General features: G+C 50.5%; 1 protein-coding gene across 10 annotated transcripts in view; it reads right to left on the bottom strand.

Moving 5' to 3' along the window:
- The window catches only part of Rnf213 (ring finger protein 213), a 90,686-nt gene that overhangs the window by 59,025 nt on the left and 11,196 nt on the right, over positions 1-20,465 (bottom strand). For 8 of the 10 annotated variants that reach the window (XR_004770698.1, XM_035447328.1, XM_035447326.1 and 5 more), the window contains 15 exons: positions 18,086-18,622; positions 17,817-17,939; positions 17,195-17,349; positions 16,661-16,816; positions 15,589-15,803; positions 12,612-12,895; positions 11,958-12,217; positions 10,879-11,079; positions 9,741-9,963; positions 8,973-9,028; positions 5,731-5,884; positions 4,409-4,573; positions 2,870-2,959; positions 1,926-2,048; positions 216-396 (listed from right to left, as the gene is read on the bottom strand). Coding sequence is in view for 9 of the 10 variants with exons in the window: in XM_035447328.1 (XP_035303219.1) it covers positions 216-396; positions 1,926-2,048; positions 2,870-2,959; positions 4,409-4,573; positions 5,731-5,884; positions 8,973-9,028; positions 9,741-9,963; positions 10,879-11,079; positions 11,958-12,217; positions 12,612-12,895; positions 15,589-15,803; positions 16,661-16,816; positions 17,195-17,349; positions 17,817-17,939; positions 18,086-18,622 (2,923 nt within the window). In the remaining variant the exon portion in view is untranslated. Of the gene's footprint in view, positions 1-215; positions 397-1,925; positions 2,049-2,869; positions 2,960-4,408; positions 4,574-5,730; positions 5,885-8,972; positions 9,029-9,740; positions 9,964-10,878; positions 11,080-11,957; positions 12,218-12,611; positions 12,896-15,588; positions 15,804-16,660; positions 16,817-17,194; positions 17,350-17,816; positions 17,940-18,085; positions 18,623-18,791; positions 18,855-20,465 lie in introns of all 10 variants that reach the window. The other 2 variants (XM_035447331.1, XM_035447330.1) reach the window with 2 other exon arrangements.

The raw sequence follows: 20,465 nt of genomic DNA, 5'->3' as shown, positions 1-20,465 counted from the left end.
AGGCTGTCAGGGAGGCAGTGACAGGACAGCATGGCAGCAGAGCAGCTAGTATGCAGAGGCACTCAGAGAATTGTGACTCTAGTCTTCTTCATCTGTCAGGGAGCCCATGCCTGTCCAGGCCCCTCCATCCAGACCATGCCAGCTGAATGTCCTGTGCTGCTCCCAAAGTCCAAATGGGCACCCTTACCATGCTCCCTGCAGCCACCTGCACATACCACACAGTCTGAAGAGTTGCTTCACGTCTGGCCATGTGAGTAGGTATTTGAAGATCTCATTCACACCGTCCACAGCCTTCCCATGGTGCATTGGCCAGGACTTGGTTATCACAGCGGACAGGAGAGTACCAAATTTCTGTAAATCCTGACAGGAGAGCCCCTCAAGGACACTTGTCTGAGACTATAAAGAGAATGGGTCAAAAAGGGAAACATAGCAATGTCTTATTAGTTTAAAATAAGAGAAATGAGAAAACTGGGTGTGGTGGTCCAAAACAATAATCCTAGCACTTGGGAAGGGCAGTAGTAGGCAAGCCTCAGCTACACAGAAAATACAAGGCCAGCCTGGGCTACCTGAGACCTTATCTTAAATGATTTTTTCAAAAATTGTCCTTGAAGGACTGGATGCAGGTAATGAACACTTATAAAAGAGGATCAAAAGCTCCTGTCTCTGTAGCTTTGATTCTCTCATAGACGTTTTGTTTGTGGTGGTAGACACATGCACTCTCTGTAGCTTTGATTCTCTCACAGATGTTTTGTTTGTGGTGGTAGACACAGGCACAAAGATGTCTCTGATAGTGAAAGCACACAGTCCAACAGGAAGTTCCATAGCTTCCATTCAGCTCCGTTCTAACTGTAGACAAGCTCGCTGCATTGTGTAGTCTTTGGGGTTCATTCATCTCAGTGTGTGGTTTTGTTGGGGGGCTTAAATTGTGACTTTCTTATGATATGGTTTTTCTCTTTATAGTTATCCTTTTAATAATACTTGGAATATATTCCAAATAGTTCAGAGAGACTAAAAAAAATGCTCACTGGGTTATAAACTAATGGCTAAATGCTTGCCTAGCATACATAAAGCCCTGGTTCGATGTTCAGCACCACCCAAAAAAAAAAAAAAGATAGAATAGAAATTTTGCTATTTCAGGCACAGTGGGTAAAGGTGCCTGCTGCCAAACCCAATATGAGTCCAATCCTTGGGACCCATGAGGAAGAAGGAGAGAACTAATCCCCTGAAGGATGTCCTCTGATCTCCATACAGGTATGCCCTGACATGGACATGCCCACCAATATATATAATAAGTTATATATATGATATACTAAGTTAATAAAAGTAGGAAGCCCTCTCGTCACACATGTGACCAGCAGAGGCTTGACAACTTGCTCAGGCAAGTCAGTAGGTACAGCACAATCTCTTCTCCACACGCAGACACCAGACCATTACCTCAGAATGGAAGGCCTCAGTAGAACTAAAGCTACAGAAGCTAGAGGGAACAGGTCAGTGAGTGTGCCTCATACACACACCATCCTTTTCTCAGTCTCTGCACAGGCAAGAATGAACAGAAAACAATGCAAACCAGCTCTGGCGCTCATAGGAGCGTGACTGAGGCTCAGCCTGCAAAGTGGCTGAGGCAAGGCTGTGTGAGCCCCTGTGAGGTTCTCAGCATGTAGCCCTGGATGGCCTGACACTTGCTACATAAACCAGGTTGGTCTTGAACTCAGAGACACCCTGCATGTGCCATCACACCTGGCCTAGTAGCTATGGTTTTGCATGGCATTTAACCGCCCAGGAAACAGCAAGCCAGATGAGAAGACTGGCTCTCTCAGCACATGGGTCTGGGCACCCCTGTAGGGGCTCAGGACAAGCAGGCCTCAGCAGCCTTTGCAAGCCATATCAGAAAACCCCTGTGAGCCCACACTGAAAACGCTAGTGACCTGGCAAGCTGAGCTCACGGCTTCAATGACACACTTCTCAAAGCTCCTGGCCACACTGTCATGGAGTCCGCCATCACGCCACTGACTGCTGCAGAAGACAGAGATCTGCACACGAGGCTGCTCCTGCAGAAAAGAAGGGAGGCGTGAGGGCTGTGTGTGCCTCAAGGAGGGAGATGTGAAGGCTGTGGGCTGCCTCACCAGGGAAACACCAGGTCTTCACGCCCCATGACTTGAGTCTCTCTGCACACACACTGACACATATCCGCAAGGGCCCCACTACCCAAGGAACAGGCCAAAGTCTCCGTAATGAGGCAGTGTGGCTCGCACCTCTGGTCCCAGTGCTTGAGAGGATTGCTGGGAGCTTGAAATTGGCCTATGACACAGAGTGAGACCCTGTCTCAAATATTCAAAAATTAAAGGCCTTTTGTGCCACTCTACAAAAGAAAACAAAAACAAAAACAAAAACACAAGCCTGGCAGCACTGGGGGCTGTGAAAGCAGAACAGGTAAATTTTGAAAAACAAGCCGTTTTCCTCCTCATCTGGTTCCCTATGATCTACTTAACAGGTTTGGATGAAACATTCACATCATGGAAAGTTGATTTTCTATGTCACCAGCCTTCATTCACACCAAAGAACATTTGTGTGTGTGGTTTTGTCCACCCCCCCTTTCATTGTTGTTTTTATTAACTGGTCAGTGTAGTGTCTGCATGTGTGTTTTCCCATACATGGTTGGGGTCCCCATCACGTCCCTGCTCTTGTAAGAACTTAGACATTCTTCTGAAGTCCAAAGACAGTGGGCAAGCCAGAAACACATGCCAAACTCATGATGCACCATTACCAGCCTTGTACTCAAGTGTGCCACACATAACTGTTGGGTATGTAAGGTGCCCGGTCTCCTCTGCGTGCTTTCACCTCCCAGGAAGAGAGCCCCAACCTCAGGTACCTGCTTGAGCCTCCCTTCCATGTCTCCCAGCAGTGATCCCTTCCAGCCGTACTCCCCCGGGAAGTCGATTTCTACCAGCCGTCGCCACATCTGCAAAATCAAAAAGTGACAACCACAGGGGTGACTTAATGCCACAGGGTGGAAGGATTAAGTGGGCAAGCAGGTGTGGTGTTACAGATCTGTGGTCCTAGGTAAACTGAGGAATGGGGAAACTGAGGCAGGAGGCAGGAGGGGTGTTGAAGTGCAGGAGTTCAAGGCTGGCCTGGACATCAGAGGAAGACCGTGTATCGAGCAAAAAGGAAGGGCCAGGCTATTTTGGCAGTATGAAGGGCTGAGGGCTCCAGGGCTCTCAGCTCTTCGTGTCACTGGTAAATCGTGCTAGTGGTAAGTCAGGGCAACACGACCCACGTTGGCCCATGTGATGCATGGTCACCACCATCCTTCCAGCTGGGTGACTGCTCGTGGCTTGGAAAAGGGTCTCCCCCTAGTATTCATCCTGAAAAGTTTCAAACAGACATGAAAGCACAAAGAACAGAAACGCTGTCTTCCACTAAGGCCCCTGGTTTTTATTTTTGAACACAGTGCTCTGTCTCTCAGCCACTGGGGGTGAGGCATAGGCATCACAACACCTGCTCCAACATGCCTGGGCAGGGCCTCTCTCTCCCTGGGAGATGAGCGTGGCGAGGACAGAAGACGTTGTGAGCTGTTGCTCTGCTCTGCTGTGCTGTGCCGTCTGGCTCCACAATCCAGTCACCACTTACACATTTCATGTAGTGGTCATGTTCTCTCTTCTAGAAAAGTACCTTTCACTCACTTATAACCCTGACGGCTTTGAAAAGGCTATCTCTTACTTTGTTGACAGGGTGATCATTTTAGAGGCTATCTCTTGATTGGGTGTAGTGGCACATGCCTTTAATCCCAGCACTCGGGAAGCAGAGACAGGAGGATTTCTGTGAGTAGGAGGCCAGCCTGGACTACAGGGCAGTTAGGATTATATTAAAGAGCCCTGCCTCAAGAAAACAAAGTGCCCACCCCCCAAAACCCAAAATCTTTTTACTTCATCTTTTTTGTTTGGTTTTGGTTTTTTGAGACAGGGTTTCCCCTGTGTAGATATGCTGGCCTCAAGCTCACAGAGATCTACCTGGTTTTGCCTCCTGAGTGCTGGAATTAAAGGCGTGCTGCGTTGCTGCCACCGCCACACCACACCACACCACACCACACCCCCTTCCTGACCTTTACTTCATCTTCTATAAAAATGTATTTCAAGTGCAGATTAGCTCACTTATGTACTGATGTAGAATTAGCTAATTAAAGAGCCTTTCAATGTATTCTTTTTAAAATACAGAATAACTTTAGCCTTGTCCGACAGCACTTCCTCTGTCCATGGGTTGACAAAGACTCTTCTGTACAGAAGGAACACTGTGGTTAGTCTTCAGGCCATGATCACAGCTCTGGGGACAGTAGTGATGGCTCCCAGTCCCTTAGGTCCACACCCTTGTATGTGTCTTTGGCAGCTTCTCAGCTCCCGGGAAGTCTTACCGCCATCTCCTCAGGATAGGTAAAGCGGACAGTGGCTATGCTGGTAAAGAACATGTTGTTTTTAAACAGTCTGCGCAGCCAGTGTCTTGTGGTACTCAGGGCCTCCTGAAAGATGTTTGTCACCAAGTCTTCATTATCTTTAGCAACCGACCCCTCTGTGGTACCCTGTGGGCACATGAGAAAGGGATTACAGAATCTGTGCTCATAATCAAGCCTGATGACCTAAGTTTGAGCCCCAGGACCCATAGAGTAGAAGGAGAGAACTGACTCTCACAAGGTGTCCTCATTTCCACACCCATGCCCATGGTGTAGTCTCTGTATGTCACTCAGTCTGTCTGTCTGTTTGTCTGTCTGTCTGTCTGTCTGTCTTTCTCTCACACACACACACACACATGCATGCACACATATTTATGTGCGTGCATGTATGTAATTCTGAAAAGAAAAAACAGGAAGGAATAATATTAAAATACACATTATTTAAACTGGGCAGTGGTGGCACAGGCCTTTATCTGTGAGTTCCAGGACAGCCAGGGCTACACAGAGAAGCCATCTCTTGAATATATATGTATATTAATTATCTCCTATCAGGATCAGAGCTCTGACTTGTGAAGGAAGTCAGTCCAAACAGATGTGCTCTAGCTCTTTCTGAGGCTCAGGAACCCAGATGAGTGGGTAACACTGAGCAATGAGTGAACTGCCCCAGCTGCACAAGGATGCATGAAGGAAGGAGACAAACAGGATGAAGATTTGAGGTGGCAGGAACCAGAATGCGGCTCCCTCCAGTGAGCACAGAGGCCCAGGAGCCTGGGAGCTGGGAGCTGATGAGGGTACATGGGCACTGGGCAGTCTCACAGGAATGGACTTGCTAAGTTGTCTAAGTATAAAGAAAAGGTTCCCCTGGGAAAAACCAGGAGTGAGCATGTGTGAGGAGGAGTGATGGACCCCGGTGTCTTCTGTGAACAATGGAAAGGAGGACCCTGACATGGTGGGGTCCTGGCCAGTGGACATCAGAAATGCCACCCATCACCAGACTCTCCCTCCAAACCAAGCCCCAAGACTGTCTCCACCTCAGAACAGAGCTCAGCTGGAGCAGGACCCCAGTAAATTCCTTGGTGGCTGAATCAGCCCAGAGCTAGTCTCCTTTGCTTTCAAACTGAAGCTGCAGGGAAGCCCATGACCTCCAATACACCATCACAGACTGTACTGTCTGCAGGAAGCCATGCCCTCCAATAGTCTCAGACTATACTGTCTGCAGGAAGCCATGCCTTTCAATACAGCATGACAGACTGTATTGTGTATACAGATGTGCAAATCTCACTTACCCCTGGAGGTTTGAGCTTAATCATTTTGCAGACAAGCTCAGCTGACAGGGCAGGAATCTCGTAGAACTTTCTGTCAGATGTCAGTTTACAGACAGTTTCGTGGAGGGTCAGACACTCAGTTAAGTATATCTGTAACAGGGTCTCCTCAAGTATCCTGTTCACAAAGAGTGGCAGAGAAATCATTGAAATAGTGGAGAAATGTGAAGAGGGAAGGGGAAACAAAAAGGTTATATTAAAAAAAAAATAAAAGAGCAAGCCCTTCGTGTGGGGTTTGTGCAGGAGCAAGTAGAGATTTGACTACATAGCATTCCTGTGGCTCTGGGTTCAATCTCAGTACTGCAAACGGGAAGAGCAGGGTGAGGTGGGCTGGAGAGAGAAAGCTCAGCAGTCAAGAACACTCGCTGCACTGTCGGAGGACCTGGAGGACGAGCCCCAGCGCCACAGCCTCGGTGACTCAGCTTATGTCAGCTCCAGGCTGAGGAAAAAGCAGAGAAGGACCTGACCACCAGTGCTCATCTCTCTCCACTTCCTGACTTCAGATGCAATGCAAGCCCTGCTTGTATTCCTGCTGCCAGTATGGACTGTGACCCCTGACAGTATAGACTGTGTCCCCTGACAGTATGGACTGTGTCCCCTGACAGTATAGACTGTGACCCCTGACAGTATAGACTGTGTCCCCTGACAGTATAGACTGTGACCCCTGACAGTATAGACTGTGACCCCTGACAGTATAGACTGTGACCCCTGACAGTATAGACTGTGTCCCCTGACAGTATAGACTGTGACCCCTGACAGTATGGACTGTGACCCCTGACAGTATAGACTGTGACCCCTGACAGTATAGACTGTGACCCCTGACAGTATAGACTGTGTCCCCTGACAGTATGGACTGTGACCCCTGACAGTATAGACTGTGTCCCCTGACAGTATGGACTGTGTCCCCTGACAGTATAGACTGTGACCCCTGACAGTATAGACTGTGTCCCCTGACAGTATAGACTGTGACCCCTGACAGTATAGACTGTGACCCCTGACAGTATAGACTGTGACCCCTGACAGTATAGACTGTGTCCCCTGACAGTATAGACTGTGACCCCTGACAGTATGGACTGTGACCCCTGACAGTATAGACTGTGACCCCTGACAGTATAGACTGTGACCCCTGACAGTATAGACTGTGTCCCCTGACAGTATAGACTGTGACCCCTGACAGTATGGACTGTGACCCCTGACAGTATAGACTGTGACCCCTGACAGTATAGACTGTGTCCCCTGACAGTATGGACGACTGTGACCCCTGACAGTATAGACTGTGTCCCCTGACAGTATGGACTGTGACCCCTGACAGTATAGACTGTGTCCCCTGACAGTATGACTGTGTCCCCTGACAGTATGGACTGTGACCCCTGACAGTATAGACTGTGTCCCCTGACAGTGACCCCTGACAGTATGGACTGTGACCCCTGACAGTATAGACTGTGTCCCCTGACAGTATGACTGTGTCCCCTGACAGTATAGACTGTGACCCCTGACAGTATAGACTGACAGTGACCCCTGACAGTATAGACTGTGACCCCTGACAGTATAGACTGTGTCCCCTGACAGTATAGACTGTGACCCCTGACAGTATGGACTGTGACCCCTGACAGTATAGACTGTGACCCCTGACAGTATAGACTGTGACCCCTGACAGTATAGACTGTGTCCCCTGACAGTATAGACTGTGACCCCTGACAGTATGGACTGTGACCCCTGACAGTATAGACTGTGACCCCTGACAGTATAGACTGTGTCCCCTGACAGTATGGACGACTGTGACCCCTGACAGTATAGACTGTGTCCCCTGACAGTATGGACTGTGACCCCTGACAGTATAGACTGTGTCCCCTGACAGTATAGACTGTGTCCTCTGACAGTATGGACTGTGACCCCTGACAGTATAGACTGTGACCCCTGACAGTATAGACTGTGACCCCTGACAGTATAGACTGTGACCCCTGACAGTATGGACTGTGACCCCTGACAGTATAGACTGTGACCCCTGACAGTATAGACTGTGACCCCTGACAGTATAGACTATGTCCCCTGACAGTATGGACTGTGACCCCTGACAGTATAGACTGTGTCCCCTGACAGTATGGACTGTGTCCCCTGACAGTATGGACTGTGACCCCTGACAGTATAGACTGTGTCCCCTGACAGTATGGACTGTGTCCCCTGACAGTATAGACTGTGACCCCTGACAGTATAGACTGTGACCCCTGACAGTATAGACTGTGACCCCTGACAGTATAGACTGTGTCCCCTGACAGTATAGACTGTGACCCCTGACAGTATGGACTGTGACCCCTGACAGTATAGACTGTGACCCCTGACAGTATAGACTGTGACCCCTGACAGTATAGACTGTGTCCCCTGACAGTATAGACTGTGACCCCTGACAGTATGGACTGTGACCCCTGACAGTATAGACTGTGACCCCTGACAGTATAGACTGTGTCCCCTGACAGTATGGACGACTGTGACCCCTGACAGTATAGACTGTGTCCCCTGACAGTATGGACTGTGACCCCTGACAGTATAGACTGTGTCCCCTGACAGTATAGACTGTGTCCTCTGACAGTATGGACTGTGACCCCTGACAGTATAGACTGTGACCCCTGACAGTATAGACTGTGACCCCTGACAGTATGGACTGTGACCCCTGACAGTATGGACTTGCCTCAAAGCACTATGGCCTGACTGTGCTCCTGACAGTGAGTCACAACACACCCTTCTCCAGCAGCCTTTGTCAGGGTCTTGTTACAGCAGTGGGAACAGTAAGACTTCTGATTTGTCTGCTCTGACTTGATTTGCTAATGGAACTCGGGGCTCAGATGTAACAGGTGCAGTGAAGGGAGGCACAGCAAGAGGGGGGCGTTGGTGGTGCATGCCTCTAATCCCAGCACTCGGGAGGCAGAGGCAGGAGGATGGCTGTGAGTTCAAGGCCAGCCTGCTCTAGAGTGAGCTCCAGGACAGCCAGGACTGTTACACAGAGAAACCCTGTCTTGAAAAAGAGGAGCAGGGGTGAGACCTCAGCAGCTGCAGCTGGACCAGACACTCAGTAGCTTGGAAAGCACGGTGTTAGTTCACAATCTCCCCAGTGAGACAGCACACGTGGGAAGCCGAGGCCAGCAAGGGGCAGCCACCACGCCTCCCAGAGCTGTATGGAAGCCAAGGCTGCCCTTAGCCGTCCTACTTACGTGTCCTGATATATGTCCACAAGGTGAATCAACATCTTAAACACGCACTCGATATCCTAAGACAGTGAAGAGAAGGCAGTGTGACCATGCCATGCCTGTGTGCACAGTGACAGACTTGGTCTTTCCTTCCTTCAACACAGCTACTCTTTGGAAGAACAGCTTCACACTAGTAAATACACAATACAAAATTACCACTTTGCATGTTCTGAACATGCCCACATGTGCGCCAGAAGCTGTCCGCCTTCCTTGGAGACAGTGTCCCTCATTGGCTTGCAAGGACCTACCCAGCTCCACTGCCCCCACTGTGGGGTGCAGTGCCAGCCTCAGTGTCCTTCACTTCCTGGTAGTTCCAGGGATTGAACTCAGATCCTTGTATGGCAAGCACTTTACCAAATGAACATCTTATCTTCCCAGTCCAACATAGCTAAAAAAGGGGTGGGGGGCACTGCTGTGAAACAGGCTCACACCCACACAGCTGTTCAGAACAATGAAAAGAGAACTCAAAAAGCTATTGGTTTCCCAAGTTCTATTTACTGAAGTGGAGTAAACTCAGGCAGATGAACCTTTGCCTGTAGGAAATGTTACCACATCTGCCAAAGGTTTAGATAAATCTTTCCTTCCTTCCCAGACCCCTCATTGCTCGTGGCACTGAGAGTGGGCCCTAGGCTTTCACTCATGAGAGCACCCCTACCACTCGCCACTCCCAAGACTGCCACAGTTAACCTGCTCTTGCTCAGCCAACACTTGCTGGTCGGCCCCACAACACACCTCTGTGTTTTGCTGGGAGACCTTCCCCAGCCCCCGAAGCCGGTATGAAACCCCTTGAAAGCAATCCAGGACGCGAGCAGGCACATGACTCAAGTACTCCATGGAGTTTTCCAAGTAGGAAGTCAGGTTTTCCAGAGGGACCACACTGAACCAGGAGCGGAAGAGGTGCTCGTCCAAGTATAGCAGGTCCATCCTAGGCTTCATGAACTTGAGGACATCACACCTGAGGAGAGACTGCAGCAGTCAGAACTGACAAGAAGGAAGACAACCAGGAAGATTGCAAAGCCTCACAGAAAACAGAAGTTGGTCGGGAATGGAATGAAAGCAAGGTGAGGAATTCCAAGGGTAAGCTGGCTACCCGACTGTTCCCTACAGACCATGAAGGAAGGGCTCTCTCCTTCAACCCACACTGAGATTGTGGTAGAACTGGGCATTGTTTCAAGTTTTGTGTGACCAGCCTGGTCTCCAGAGCGAGTTCCAGGACAGGCTCCAAAGCTACACAAAGAAACCCTGTCTTGAAAAACCAAAAAAAAAAAAAAACAAAACCAGAAAGAAACTTGCTGTGCAGGTCTGAGGACTGGGTTCAGATACACATAACAGACATATATGTAACAGACATACATGTAACAGACATATATACAAGCAGGTCTGGGGACCTGAGTTCAGATACATGTAACGGACATACATGTAACAGACATATATACGAGCAGGTATAGTCCCGGTGCTTCTGTGAGGAAATGGGACAGGAAAATGCCCAAAAATAATGTGCCAGCCACCTGGGCATAATAGTGAGAAAAGAAGAACAGAGACATGGGAGAAAGGACAGATACTGAAGGCTGTCCTCTGAGCCACACACGCAGACACACACACGCACACACATAGACACACACACACACAAGACATGCACAGACACACGCAGACACACAGATGCAGACACGCACACAGACACATGCAGACACACAGATGCAGACACACACACAGACACACAGATGCAGACATGCACACAGACACACGCAGACACACAGACACAGACATGAACACGAAATGACTGGGCAGAGACTGACAACAGGGGACTGGCTGCAGAGTGCACGGCCTGTGGATCTGGGATTGGCATCCTAAGTGTAGCTGTTCAACTCACTTAGTGAGTTCTTTGTCCCGAAAATGTGCAAAAGAGATTCCTTCAAGGCCTGCCCAGGTGTCCTCGGGCAGGCTCTTCGAGTCCTTCCTGGGTGGAGACAGCTGCTGCGTGCAGTGGTGCAGGACAGGTAAAGTGCCCAGCCAGCGTTCAACCCCATCAGTTATGCACCTGTGGCAGAGGCCGATCAAGTACACACACCACCTGGAAGGGAGCGGAGCTGTCAGCAAGGGGACGGTGGCCCAGTGGTCTATGAGCACAAGGAACACTGTGCATGACTGGAGCTATCACAAAAAACCTAGAGCAACCTCACGAATGCCCCGGCAGATTCCCGCTAGAGTCATCTCTTGTCTACCACACAGCTGAGGAATACCTTTTACAAATGTGTACCGATTGCTTGGTATCGAAAACATGAAGCCAAAGGGCTGGTGCCCAATAAGAGCTGCTCAGGAGCCTGAATCTCACCAGTCACAAACAATGCTGTGAAAAGCCCAAGGCAAGATCACTAGACTCAAAGAGGTCACCTCCAAACTTGCTGTGACCCAGCAGTGATAACACACTTTCTAGTCGAGGTGGCCTCTAGTCCCTGAGGATTCCAGATACTGAGACACATGTGTGGGAGCACTCAAAACTTTTCTTATACTGTGTACGTTTATTCCTTCACTGCAACACACACAGTTTGGCCTCAAATTCAAGGGCTCAAAGGATTCTCCCACCTTAGCCTGCCAAGTACCTGGGACTACAGACCTGCACCGCCACCCACAGCTCCATGAGCAGGTGTGGTGGCTCACACCACAACCCAGCACTCAGCAAGCTGAGGGCAGAAATCTCATGAGTCGGGCTGCTTGGGTTACATAGTGAAACTATCACAAAAAACCAGTAGTGATAAGGGGACCGGAGAGATGCTCGTGGAGAAGACCCGGGTTCAGTTCCCAGTACCCACGTGTGGCTCACAACCCTCTGTGACTCTCCAGCTGCAGGAGATCCTACTCCTTCTGGCCTCCACATGCAACCAGGCACACATGCATGTGCAACACCCACACACGTGAGACAGAAAATAGAGCAAAAGAAACAAGAAATACTTCTGGGGTTTGCTGACGATGGGACTCAGGTCGCTGAGAAGGGCGTCCAGCGAGCCAGCACTAGGGGTGAGGAGGTAGCACAGCCAGACCAGGTCATTTTTAGAGACAACAAAGTCAACTGCTTCCATCATGAAAAGGACGGTCAGGCCCAGCTTCAGTTTACTCCCCACAGGGCAGTCGGCAGGCAGGGCGTCCCCACTCTTCCCTTCCAGGAAGGGTTGCATCTGTTTCCTCACGTGCTCCCACAGGTTCATCCTCACCTGGTCCAGGAGGGAAAGACGCAGTGAGCTCTGCAGGGTGCATTCAGAGGCTAAGGGGAGGGAGGCGCTCACTTGCCTGTCTCCTGCGCTATACCACTGAAGCACACAGATGCTCAGTCCTCAGCCCCTTGGGGTGGGAGTATAGGAGATGGTATCCTAGAGACAGCCACACCTCAGTGTGGGGTATAAGGAGGCTCCCACCCCTTTTGGGAGAGCTCACAACCATTGCTGGGGCAGGGCACAGAGGAACTCCTTTAGGAGGGTGGCATGAGGTCCTCCTCAGGTCCCTCATCTGTTCTTGGCCCACTCACTCCAGGGGTCACGTGGCCTCTAGCTGGTCGAGGGACACTTCCTGCCTCCGCCAGAGCTGCTGGTGAAAGCGGGGAACGGGTACCTCTTTCTCCTCGTACTGCAGACTGGACCATGTCCTTGCCTGGCCTTCGTGGACCTTAGGCACTCGGACCACAGAATAAAACTGCTTGAACTGGGTCATAAAACTCTGCAGGTTGACGGCGCTCCAGGGCTGGAGGACACTGAAGATGCGGCCCAGCATGACCACAGCGGCATTCTTCTTTCCTTTCACCAGGTCCCTTCTCGTGCCATCAGTGAAAGTATTCCAAACTCTCTGGAACTTCCCAGGAGGCTTCATGCAGATTATGTCATCATACTGATGCCAGTCTGAGGGAAAAAGAACCTCATATGGGTGAACTCCAAAATCCCCAGAGGCCTGACCTCCCCTAGGAGGCAGAAATGTAGGAGCAGCAGCCTAAAGTAATCAACCCACTCTATCAGCTAGCACAGGGTGTGCCAGTGCAGCCAGAGTCGGGCAGTCATGGGCAGCCTGGGCTGGAAGAGTGCTGCCAGCATGCCTAAAGCCCTGGGCTGGGATGCAGATCACTGAAGAGTGCTGCCAGCATGTCTAAAGCCCTGGGCTGGGATGCAGATCACTGAAGAGTGCTGCCAGCATGTCTAAAGGCCTGGGCTGGGATGCAGATCACTGAAGAGTGCTGCCAGCATGTCTAAAGGCCTGGGCTGGGATGCAGATCACTGAAGAGTGCTGCCAGCATGTCTAAAGCCCTGGGCTGGGATGCAGATCACTGAAGAGTGCTGCCAGCATGTCTAAAGGCCTGGGCTGGGATGCAGATCACTGAAGAGTGCTGCCAGCATGTCTAAAGGCCTGGGTTAGGCCTCCAGCAACACATAAACATGGAGGGAAGAGCACACCTGCAATCCCAGTAATTGACAGGTGTCACAGAGGCGGCAGGATCAGGAATGTAGGGTTACCTTGCCTATACAACCAAGGCAAGCCTAAGCAACGTGAAACCCAGTCTTTAAAAAAGAAAAAAAGGGAGGATGGGAGGGCGACAGAATGGGGGGATTGATATGTAAAATAAGATTGTTTCTAAAATAAAATAAAAATAAATAAACAAAAAACAACAACAACAAAGCTGGAGTAATGACTCAGTAGTTAAGGACACGAGACAGGGTTTCTCTGTGTAGCTTTGGAGCCTATCCTGGCACTTGCTCTGGAGAACAAGCTGGCCTCAAACTCACAGAGATCTGCCTGCTTCTACCTCCCGAGTGCTGGGATTAAAGGCATGCGCCACCAACACCCGGCGCTGGCTGCTCTTGTGACAGCCTGTGGTTGTTTCTAGCACCCATATGGTGGCTCACAACAGCCTGTAAATGCAAGTTCTAGGGCATCTGACACCCTCTCCCGGCTTCTAGGTACATACAATGGAGAACGTAAATGTACATGTGTGGGGAGCCAAGACTTTCTCAGAGGCCCTGAAAAAAAGACAAAGGGAAGTTTACTTCTATGTCCCTGTCCAGAGGTGGACTTAGCAAAGCCGGTCTAACCAGCACCTCGAAAGAGCCAAGGTTGAGGTTTCTGGGGTCCCAACTCTTCTTCGGGCTGTGGTGTCAGTCCTTAGGCAACTGTATCTGAGGAATACTGTGTTCTCTTTGCCAACATTGTCTGATTTAGCTCTGATGAAAAATTTCCCCCTGCAAATAGTATATAGGTACTCACACATACACATAAAATAAAAACTTCTGTCTTTAAATTTTATTTTTTTTTTTCAAGACTGGGTTTCTCTGTGGGATAGTCCTGGCTGTCCTGGAACTCGCTTTGTAGACCAGGCTGACCTAGAAGTCACTGAGATCTGCCTGCCCCTGCCTTCCAAGGGCTGGAATTAAAAGTGTAAACCACCACCACCAGCTTAAATTAAAAATTAAAGACCAGTTTGGGTAACATAGTTAAATCCTGCCTTTAAGAATGTGATGGTAGCCCAGTGTTGGTGATGCACACCTTTAATCCCAGCACTCAGGAGGCAGAGGCAGGTGGATCTCTGTGAGTTTGAGACCAGCCTGGTCTACAACAGCTAGTTCTAGGACAGCCTCCAAAGCCACAGAGAAACCCTGTCTCGAAAAACTAGAAGAAAAAATAAAGTGTGAAGGGATTGGACTGGAGAGATGGCTCAGCATTTAAGAGCACTGGCTCCTCTTCCAAAGGACCTGGGTTCAATTCCCAGCACCCACATGGCAGCTCACAACTGTCTGTAACTCCAGTTCCAGGTGATCCAACACCTTCCACAGACAGTGGAGTTGATATGTCCCTGCTGCCACACCTGGTGAGTTGTCCTCTGACCTCTAAGCATGCCATGGCATGTGCACGCGCGCGCGTGCACACACACACACACACACACACACACACAAATAAATGTAATAAAATACTTTTAAAGCTATGTCAATGCTAAGTCCCTTGGTTCCATCCCTCAACACTGGGAAACAAAGTCTACACTGAGCAAAGGCACCAGGACTCTGAAGTGACAGCGCAGGGCGTCCACCTGTCTCTCCCAGGTCTTCAGCTGCTTCAATTACTAAAACAACATACAAAGAGGGAAGGACCCTTTCACGACTCTGGCCTCTGACGGGACAAGAGGTGAACGTGGCACGTGCCTGGGCAGTTCCTCAACAGTGTGACCATGGAAGGAGGACACGGGGCTGTGAACCCAGGCTGACAAGGCCAGCGAGCAGCAGGACACAGGGGGACCAGGGTGCCCTTCCAAACAAATGGAAAGAGGGAGAGATGCAGAGGATGGAAAAGACGCTTGTCCCTTCTCTTAAATGTCACTGTCAAAGCCAAGCCACTGCCTCTCGCGCCCACTCAGTCACCCTCCATCCCAGCCAGCCCTTGATCCAGCTCCTTGACAGAAGACTTTCACCTGGTTCCTTCACGCAGCAGAAGGGCTAGGTCAAACTCACTTCCAAAGGCAGCATTACTCAACACCAAGGCAAAGGCCGGGCCAGTGCCTAGCAACCCCCACACCTGTTCCCTACGGACCCACTCAGGCACCTCGGTGACCTACCTCTGGTCTCCAAGAGTGCAGACTCCACCAACAGGCTGCGGTTCACATGCTCCCCTTTCTTCTGTGGCTGCTCATAGATGAATTCATACTCAGCGGTATCCTTGCTACCACTACCACCACGGTGAATGACATACTTGTAAGGGATGGGCTTGTCCAGGCTCTGCCTGGGAATGACCATGCTGCCCTCGACGAGAGACCCGAGCTCATTTAGGTCTCTGTGGAGGAACATAATATGCCATTTACCAGGGGACACATGTCATAAAGCCCAGCCCCAGCCCATGTCATAATGCTTTTACAAAAGAGCCACAGTAAGAAGAAATGCATGCTAGAGACACACTGACACAGGCATTTTCAGGCTGGGCATTGGTAGTGCATGCCTTTAATCCCAGCATTCATGAGGCAGAGGCAGGTGGATCTGTGAGGTCTACAGAGAAAGTTCCAGGACAGCCAGGGCTACAGAGAGAAAACCTGTCTCAAAAAATGAACAGGCTGGAGAGATGGCTCAGTGGTTAAGAGCACTGATTGCTCTTTTAGAGGACCTGAGTTCAGCACCCACATGACAGCTCACACTTGTCTGTAACTCCAAGATCTGACACTCTCACACAGACATATGTGCAAGCAAAACACCAATGCAAATAAAATAAAAATAAATTATGTTTAAAAAAAAAAGCACTGGCTGCTCTTCCAGAGGTCCTGAGTTCAATTCCCAGCCACCACATGGTGGCTCACAACTATCCATAATGAGATCTGGTGCCCTCTTCTGGCCTGCAGGCAGACACACAGAAAGAACATTGTGTGCATAATAAATAAATCTAAATGAACAACATCAAAGAAAAAACCGACTCAATTTCCACCAATCGTGGAAGTACACGCCTCTAAGGCTGACGAGGCAGGAGAATTGCTATGAATTCCAAGCCAGCCAGTGAGCCCCTATTTCAAACAAACAAACCAAAACAGGAGGAAGAAAGAAAGAAAAAGCAAAGGAAGAAAAGTAAGGAAGGATAGAGTGTGCCCAACTGCTTTGGTCACATGACTAATGACAAGGACAGCTCCAAGCACTGGGCATACTCACTTGGTGTAGTTCATCTCGCAAGCATCAGACCAGGCTTTCCTCCCGAGGCCCTCTCCCCCTCTGACACACACTCTGTGGTTGTCAGGGTTGAATGCGAAGTCACGGGAGACAATGGCGTGGAAGTACACGGTGACTCCATCCCCTGGGCTAAGTGTTCTGGGGAGAGTGAGAAGGAAACCCTAGCTGCGGAATTGTGCACACATGCAGGAATAAGCACATAAGCACACAGCATCCGCACTGCTCAGATGTGTGTCGACTCCCCTAAGTGCTAAGTGCTCGGCATCCAGTTCAGACACAGTGCCCCCAGCAGGCTGCTGCTTCTCCGCAGCTAGCTGGAGGACACCCAGCTCCAACATGTTAGGTGCTGGATAGTGGGGGGTGGAGTGGGCTAGGAGTCTGGACAGTGGTGAGAGCATCTTAGGATCACATTGACTGAGGTACCCAGGGACCAACAAAAACAAATTTGGGACAGGTGTCCCAGGTGGTTCCACCCAGAGCTGGGACACAGGCTCGTTGCAAGGGGCCATGTCCCACCTCCTTGTAGCCTCTGGTGCAGCAGCCTTCTGGTTTCTCTCCTCCTTTTTGTTTTTCAAAGCTGCCGCATAATTTCTGTTCTCTTCTGGCTTCTTCTGGTCTTCCGGCTGGGTGTTCTTCCCAGTGTCAGTCAACCTGCCTTTGAGTTCAGCTTCCTGGAACAAGCAGTTAAATCGCAGTGCTCAATACATGTCTCACAGCAGCCAGGGCCAAAGCTGTCCTTGCTCAGAACCAGGCAGGGTCTTCTGGTTGGATTGCCGTGACCTGCAGGAGCCCCTCTTCAGCCTGTCCACGGCCTCCCCACCCTCACCAGCGTCCTTGTTCTCTGAGACCCGGCCCACCATGTTCTACCTTAGGGCCCTGGCACATGCCATTTCCTGTCAGGCACTTTCTGTGTCTATGGCTAAACCCTCACTCCTGGTTTCTACTCACAGCACCACCCAAGAGGAGGCATCCACCTCTCTCACGACCCTTCAGGACCCTTCACATGTTTCCTCAGGGAACTTCTTCCTTCCTGCCTCTCTCTAGCTCATCAAGAGATGGCAGGCTTATGAAGGGACCACTGAGGCAAACAAAAAAGAGCCCTGAATACTGGACACCTCCTGGCAGATCAAGCCTCTACCTGGTGTTGGTGCTTGGAGGGAGCAGGACTCACAGGGGACAGCTTCTGTTTCTGAGCATTGTCTCTTGTTTCTTTCCCATCCGTCCTCTCTGGCTTCGCTGCCTTGGCTGTCGCATCAATTGGCTGGAAGAAACAGATCACCCAAACCCAGAGTCATAGTGACAAAGTGAACTACTGACTGTGGCTTGAGTCAGCACCAGCCACAAGGAGAGTAACTGAGAGGGGGACAAGACATGCCCACCTCCGTGCCCCCATTCCGGGCTGCTCACCTCTGAGGCAGCCAGCTCTGCAGTCAGGGACACCTCTTCCTTGTGCTCAGACTTCTCCCCCTTAGATTCAGGTAATGGGGCCCTCTGGGATGCATCAGTATCCTTACAGGGGCCTTTGGAGGCAGAAAGGGCTGGGCCACAGTCCCCCTCTGGGGGCAGGCCCTTGTCCACTGAGGGCTTAGAGGTGTTGAGGTCCTTAACTCCTGTGTGGTTACTGGGGACAGGGTCCCTCTGAGCCCCTCCTTGTGGGCCACTATCTGTGCCTTTCACAGTGTGACCCTGCAGAGGGGAGCTGTTGCCTTCAGCAAGCACAGACCCACCCTCCTCCATCGGCATATGCAGTGTGGCCAGTGACTGGCCGGGCTGGCTGCCCACACCACCCTGCTGCTGGGCTTGGTTCTGGGGCAAGGCCGAGTCCTGGGATCCAAGGCTTGAAGGTGTATCCAGACTCCAGAGGCCAGAAGTGGGAGACAAGGAACCTGCCTCTGAGGAAGAGTTGGTGATCTGGCTCTTCCTCCTTCTCTTCTCCTTTTTACTCTAAAGGGAGAGAAGTTTGTTTACTCCTTAGACTCTGTACCCCAGCACTTCCCTCCAAGTTCCCGTCCACACCCTCTAGAGGTGGAGCTGGCTGTCCACAGCATGCCTCAGACCCATCACACCTACAGCTCCTTATTTTATTATTTCTGTCTATGAGAATTTTGCCTACATGTATGCTGGGGCCAGAGGTGAAGCCTCCTCCACATGGGTGCTGGGATTCGAACAGGGCTCTCTGCAAGAACAAGTGCTCTTAACCACTGGGCAGACTTCTTTAGCTTGGGCAGAATGTTGTAACTGAACAAAGGGAGAGGGAGGGTGGTGGAGCTGAGGAACAAGTGACAGGCAGGGCCACACACTTCCTTCCACCAGAGCCTGAGCCTTTTGAACGGCAGTGACATTCACAGGCTTTCCACACCGGACACCTTGGCGTTGCATGGCGTAAAATGGCAGTGAATTAAAGGACGAGCGAGAGTGGGAAGCAGAAGCAGTTACTCCCTGGCTAACCGAGTGACTGGCCAGGCCCCCAGGTTCAGAATGCCATGCCCTGGAAGGCGATGGAGACCCTGTGCCTCAGGAAGGCGATGGAGACCCTGAACCCCAGTGGTATGTGACGAGGCCCTACCATAGACCAACAGCTGCAGCGGCTGGAAAAAAAAGGAAACAAAAACCTGGGGTGCATCTACACCTGGGGTGAATCTTCCCCAGAACCCCAAGTGAGCCTGCAGACAGCAGACAGGCACCTCGGACACTTTAAAGGGTGAATTCTTGGCCTGAGAACCAGCATCCACAACTATGTGTTACAAGACAGAAAGCTGAATCTGAAGATGGAGCTCAGACAATGAAGCATTTGTTTAACATTTGTTTAAAATACACAAGGCAGAAGTGCCAACTTGTACCGCCACTTTGGAAATCAGCATGGCAGTTCCTAAGGAAAATGGGAATCAGTCTACCACAAGATCCAGCAGTTCCACTCTTAGGCATATACCCAAAAGAAGCACATTCCTACAACAAGGACATCTGTTCAACCATGTTCATAGCAGCACTATTTGTAATCGCCAGAAACTGGAAGCAGCTGAAGAACGGATAGAGAAAATGTGGAACATTTACACAATGCAGTACTACTAAGCAGCTGGACCCAGGAGGCTGGCCTAAGAGACAGGACCGTGTGCCTGCTTGGTTTTTCACTCAGCCCTGAAGACCCTTCTCTGCTCCGGCATCTTCCCAGATATCCTTTGAGCCAACTGGCACAAGCTCAGCCTTGTTCTGGACTGGGTTCCTGGACGCGCCATGGGGTGCACGCCCGATCAGCCTTTCAAAGACTACTTTCCTCATTGTACAGGCCCTGTGAGATGAGCCCTGGTACTGAAGTGTCTGCAAGTGGGATAAATGCCACCCAGTGGTGTCCCTAAGACAAATGTTAGCTCTGAGGCACAGATGGGCCAGTTACCAGACAGGAGGGGGCACAGGGAGCAGTGGACAGGTCTCCTGGCCACAGAGTTTCCTGTAGGCCCCACTGACAACCTTCACATGGTCAGAGAAACCTGGTGAGTGACCCAAAGAAGACACTGTGATGGCCCAGTCCAGTTCATGCCTCAAGTCTGAGTGAGGATCTGGGTTTAAGGGACCTGAGTTCCCACCCAGCTCATGACAAGACAGCCAGGTGACCCTAGAGGGTTTACCAACCCACCATGTGCCTTAGTTAAGTGGAGACAGATGTCCCTCTGTCCTAGGGTCATCATGAAGGTGAACAAATAGAACAAAGCAGGTCTAGAATTGTAGAGGGCACAAGCAAGGTGGCATCTTGTGGCTATGACCAGTTATCAATGGAGAGGTCTTGGAGGCT

The sequence above is a fragment of the Cricetulus griseus genome, chromosome 7 (genome assembly GCF_003668045.3).
Source record: "Cricetulus griseus strain 17A/GY chromosome 7, alternate assembly CriGri-PICRH-1.0, whole genome shotgun sequence".
In the NCBI taxonomy this organism is placed as follows: domain Eukaryota; kingdom Metazoa; phylum Chordata; class Mammalia; order Rodentia; family Cricetidae; genus Cricetulus; species Cricetulus griseus.
This window is presented reverse-complemented; position numbering and strand designations above follow the sequence as displayed.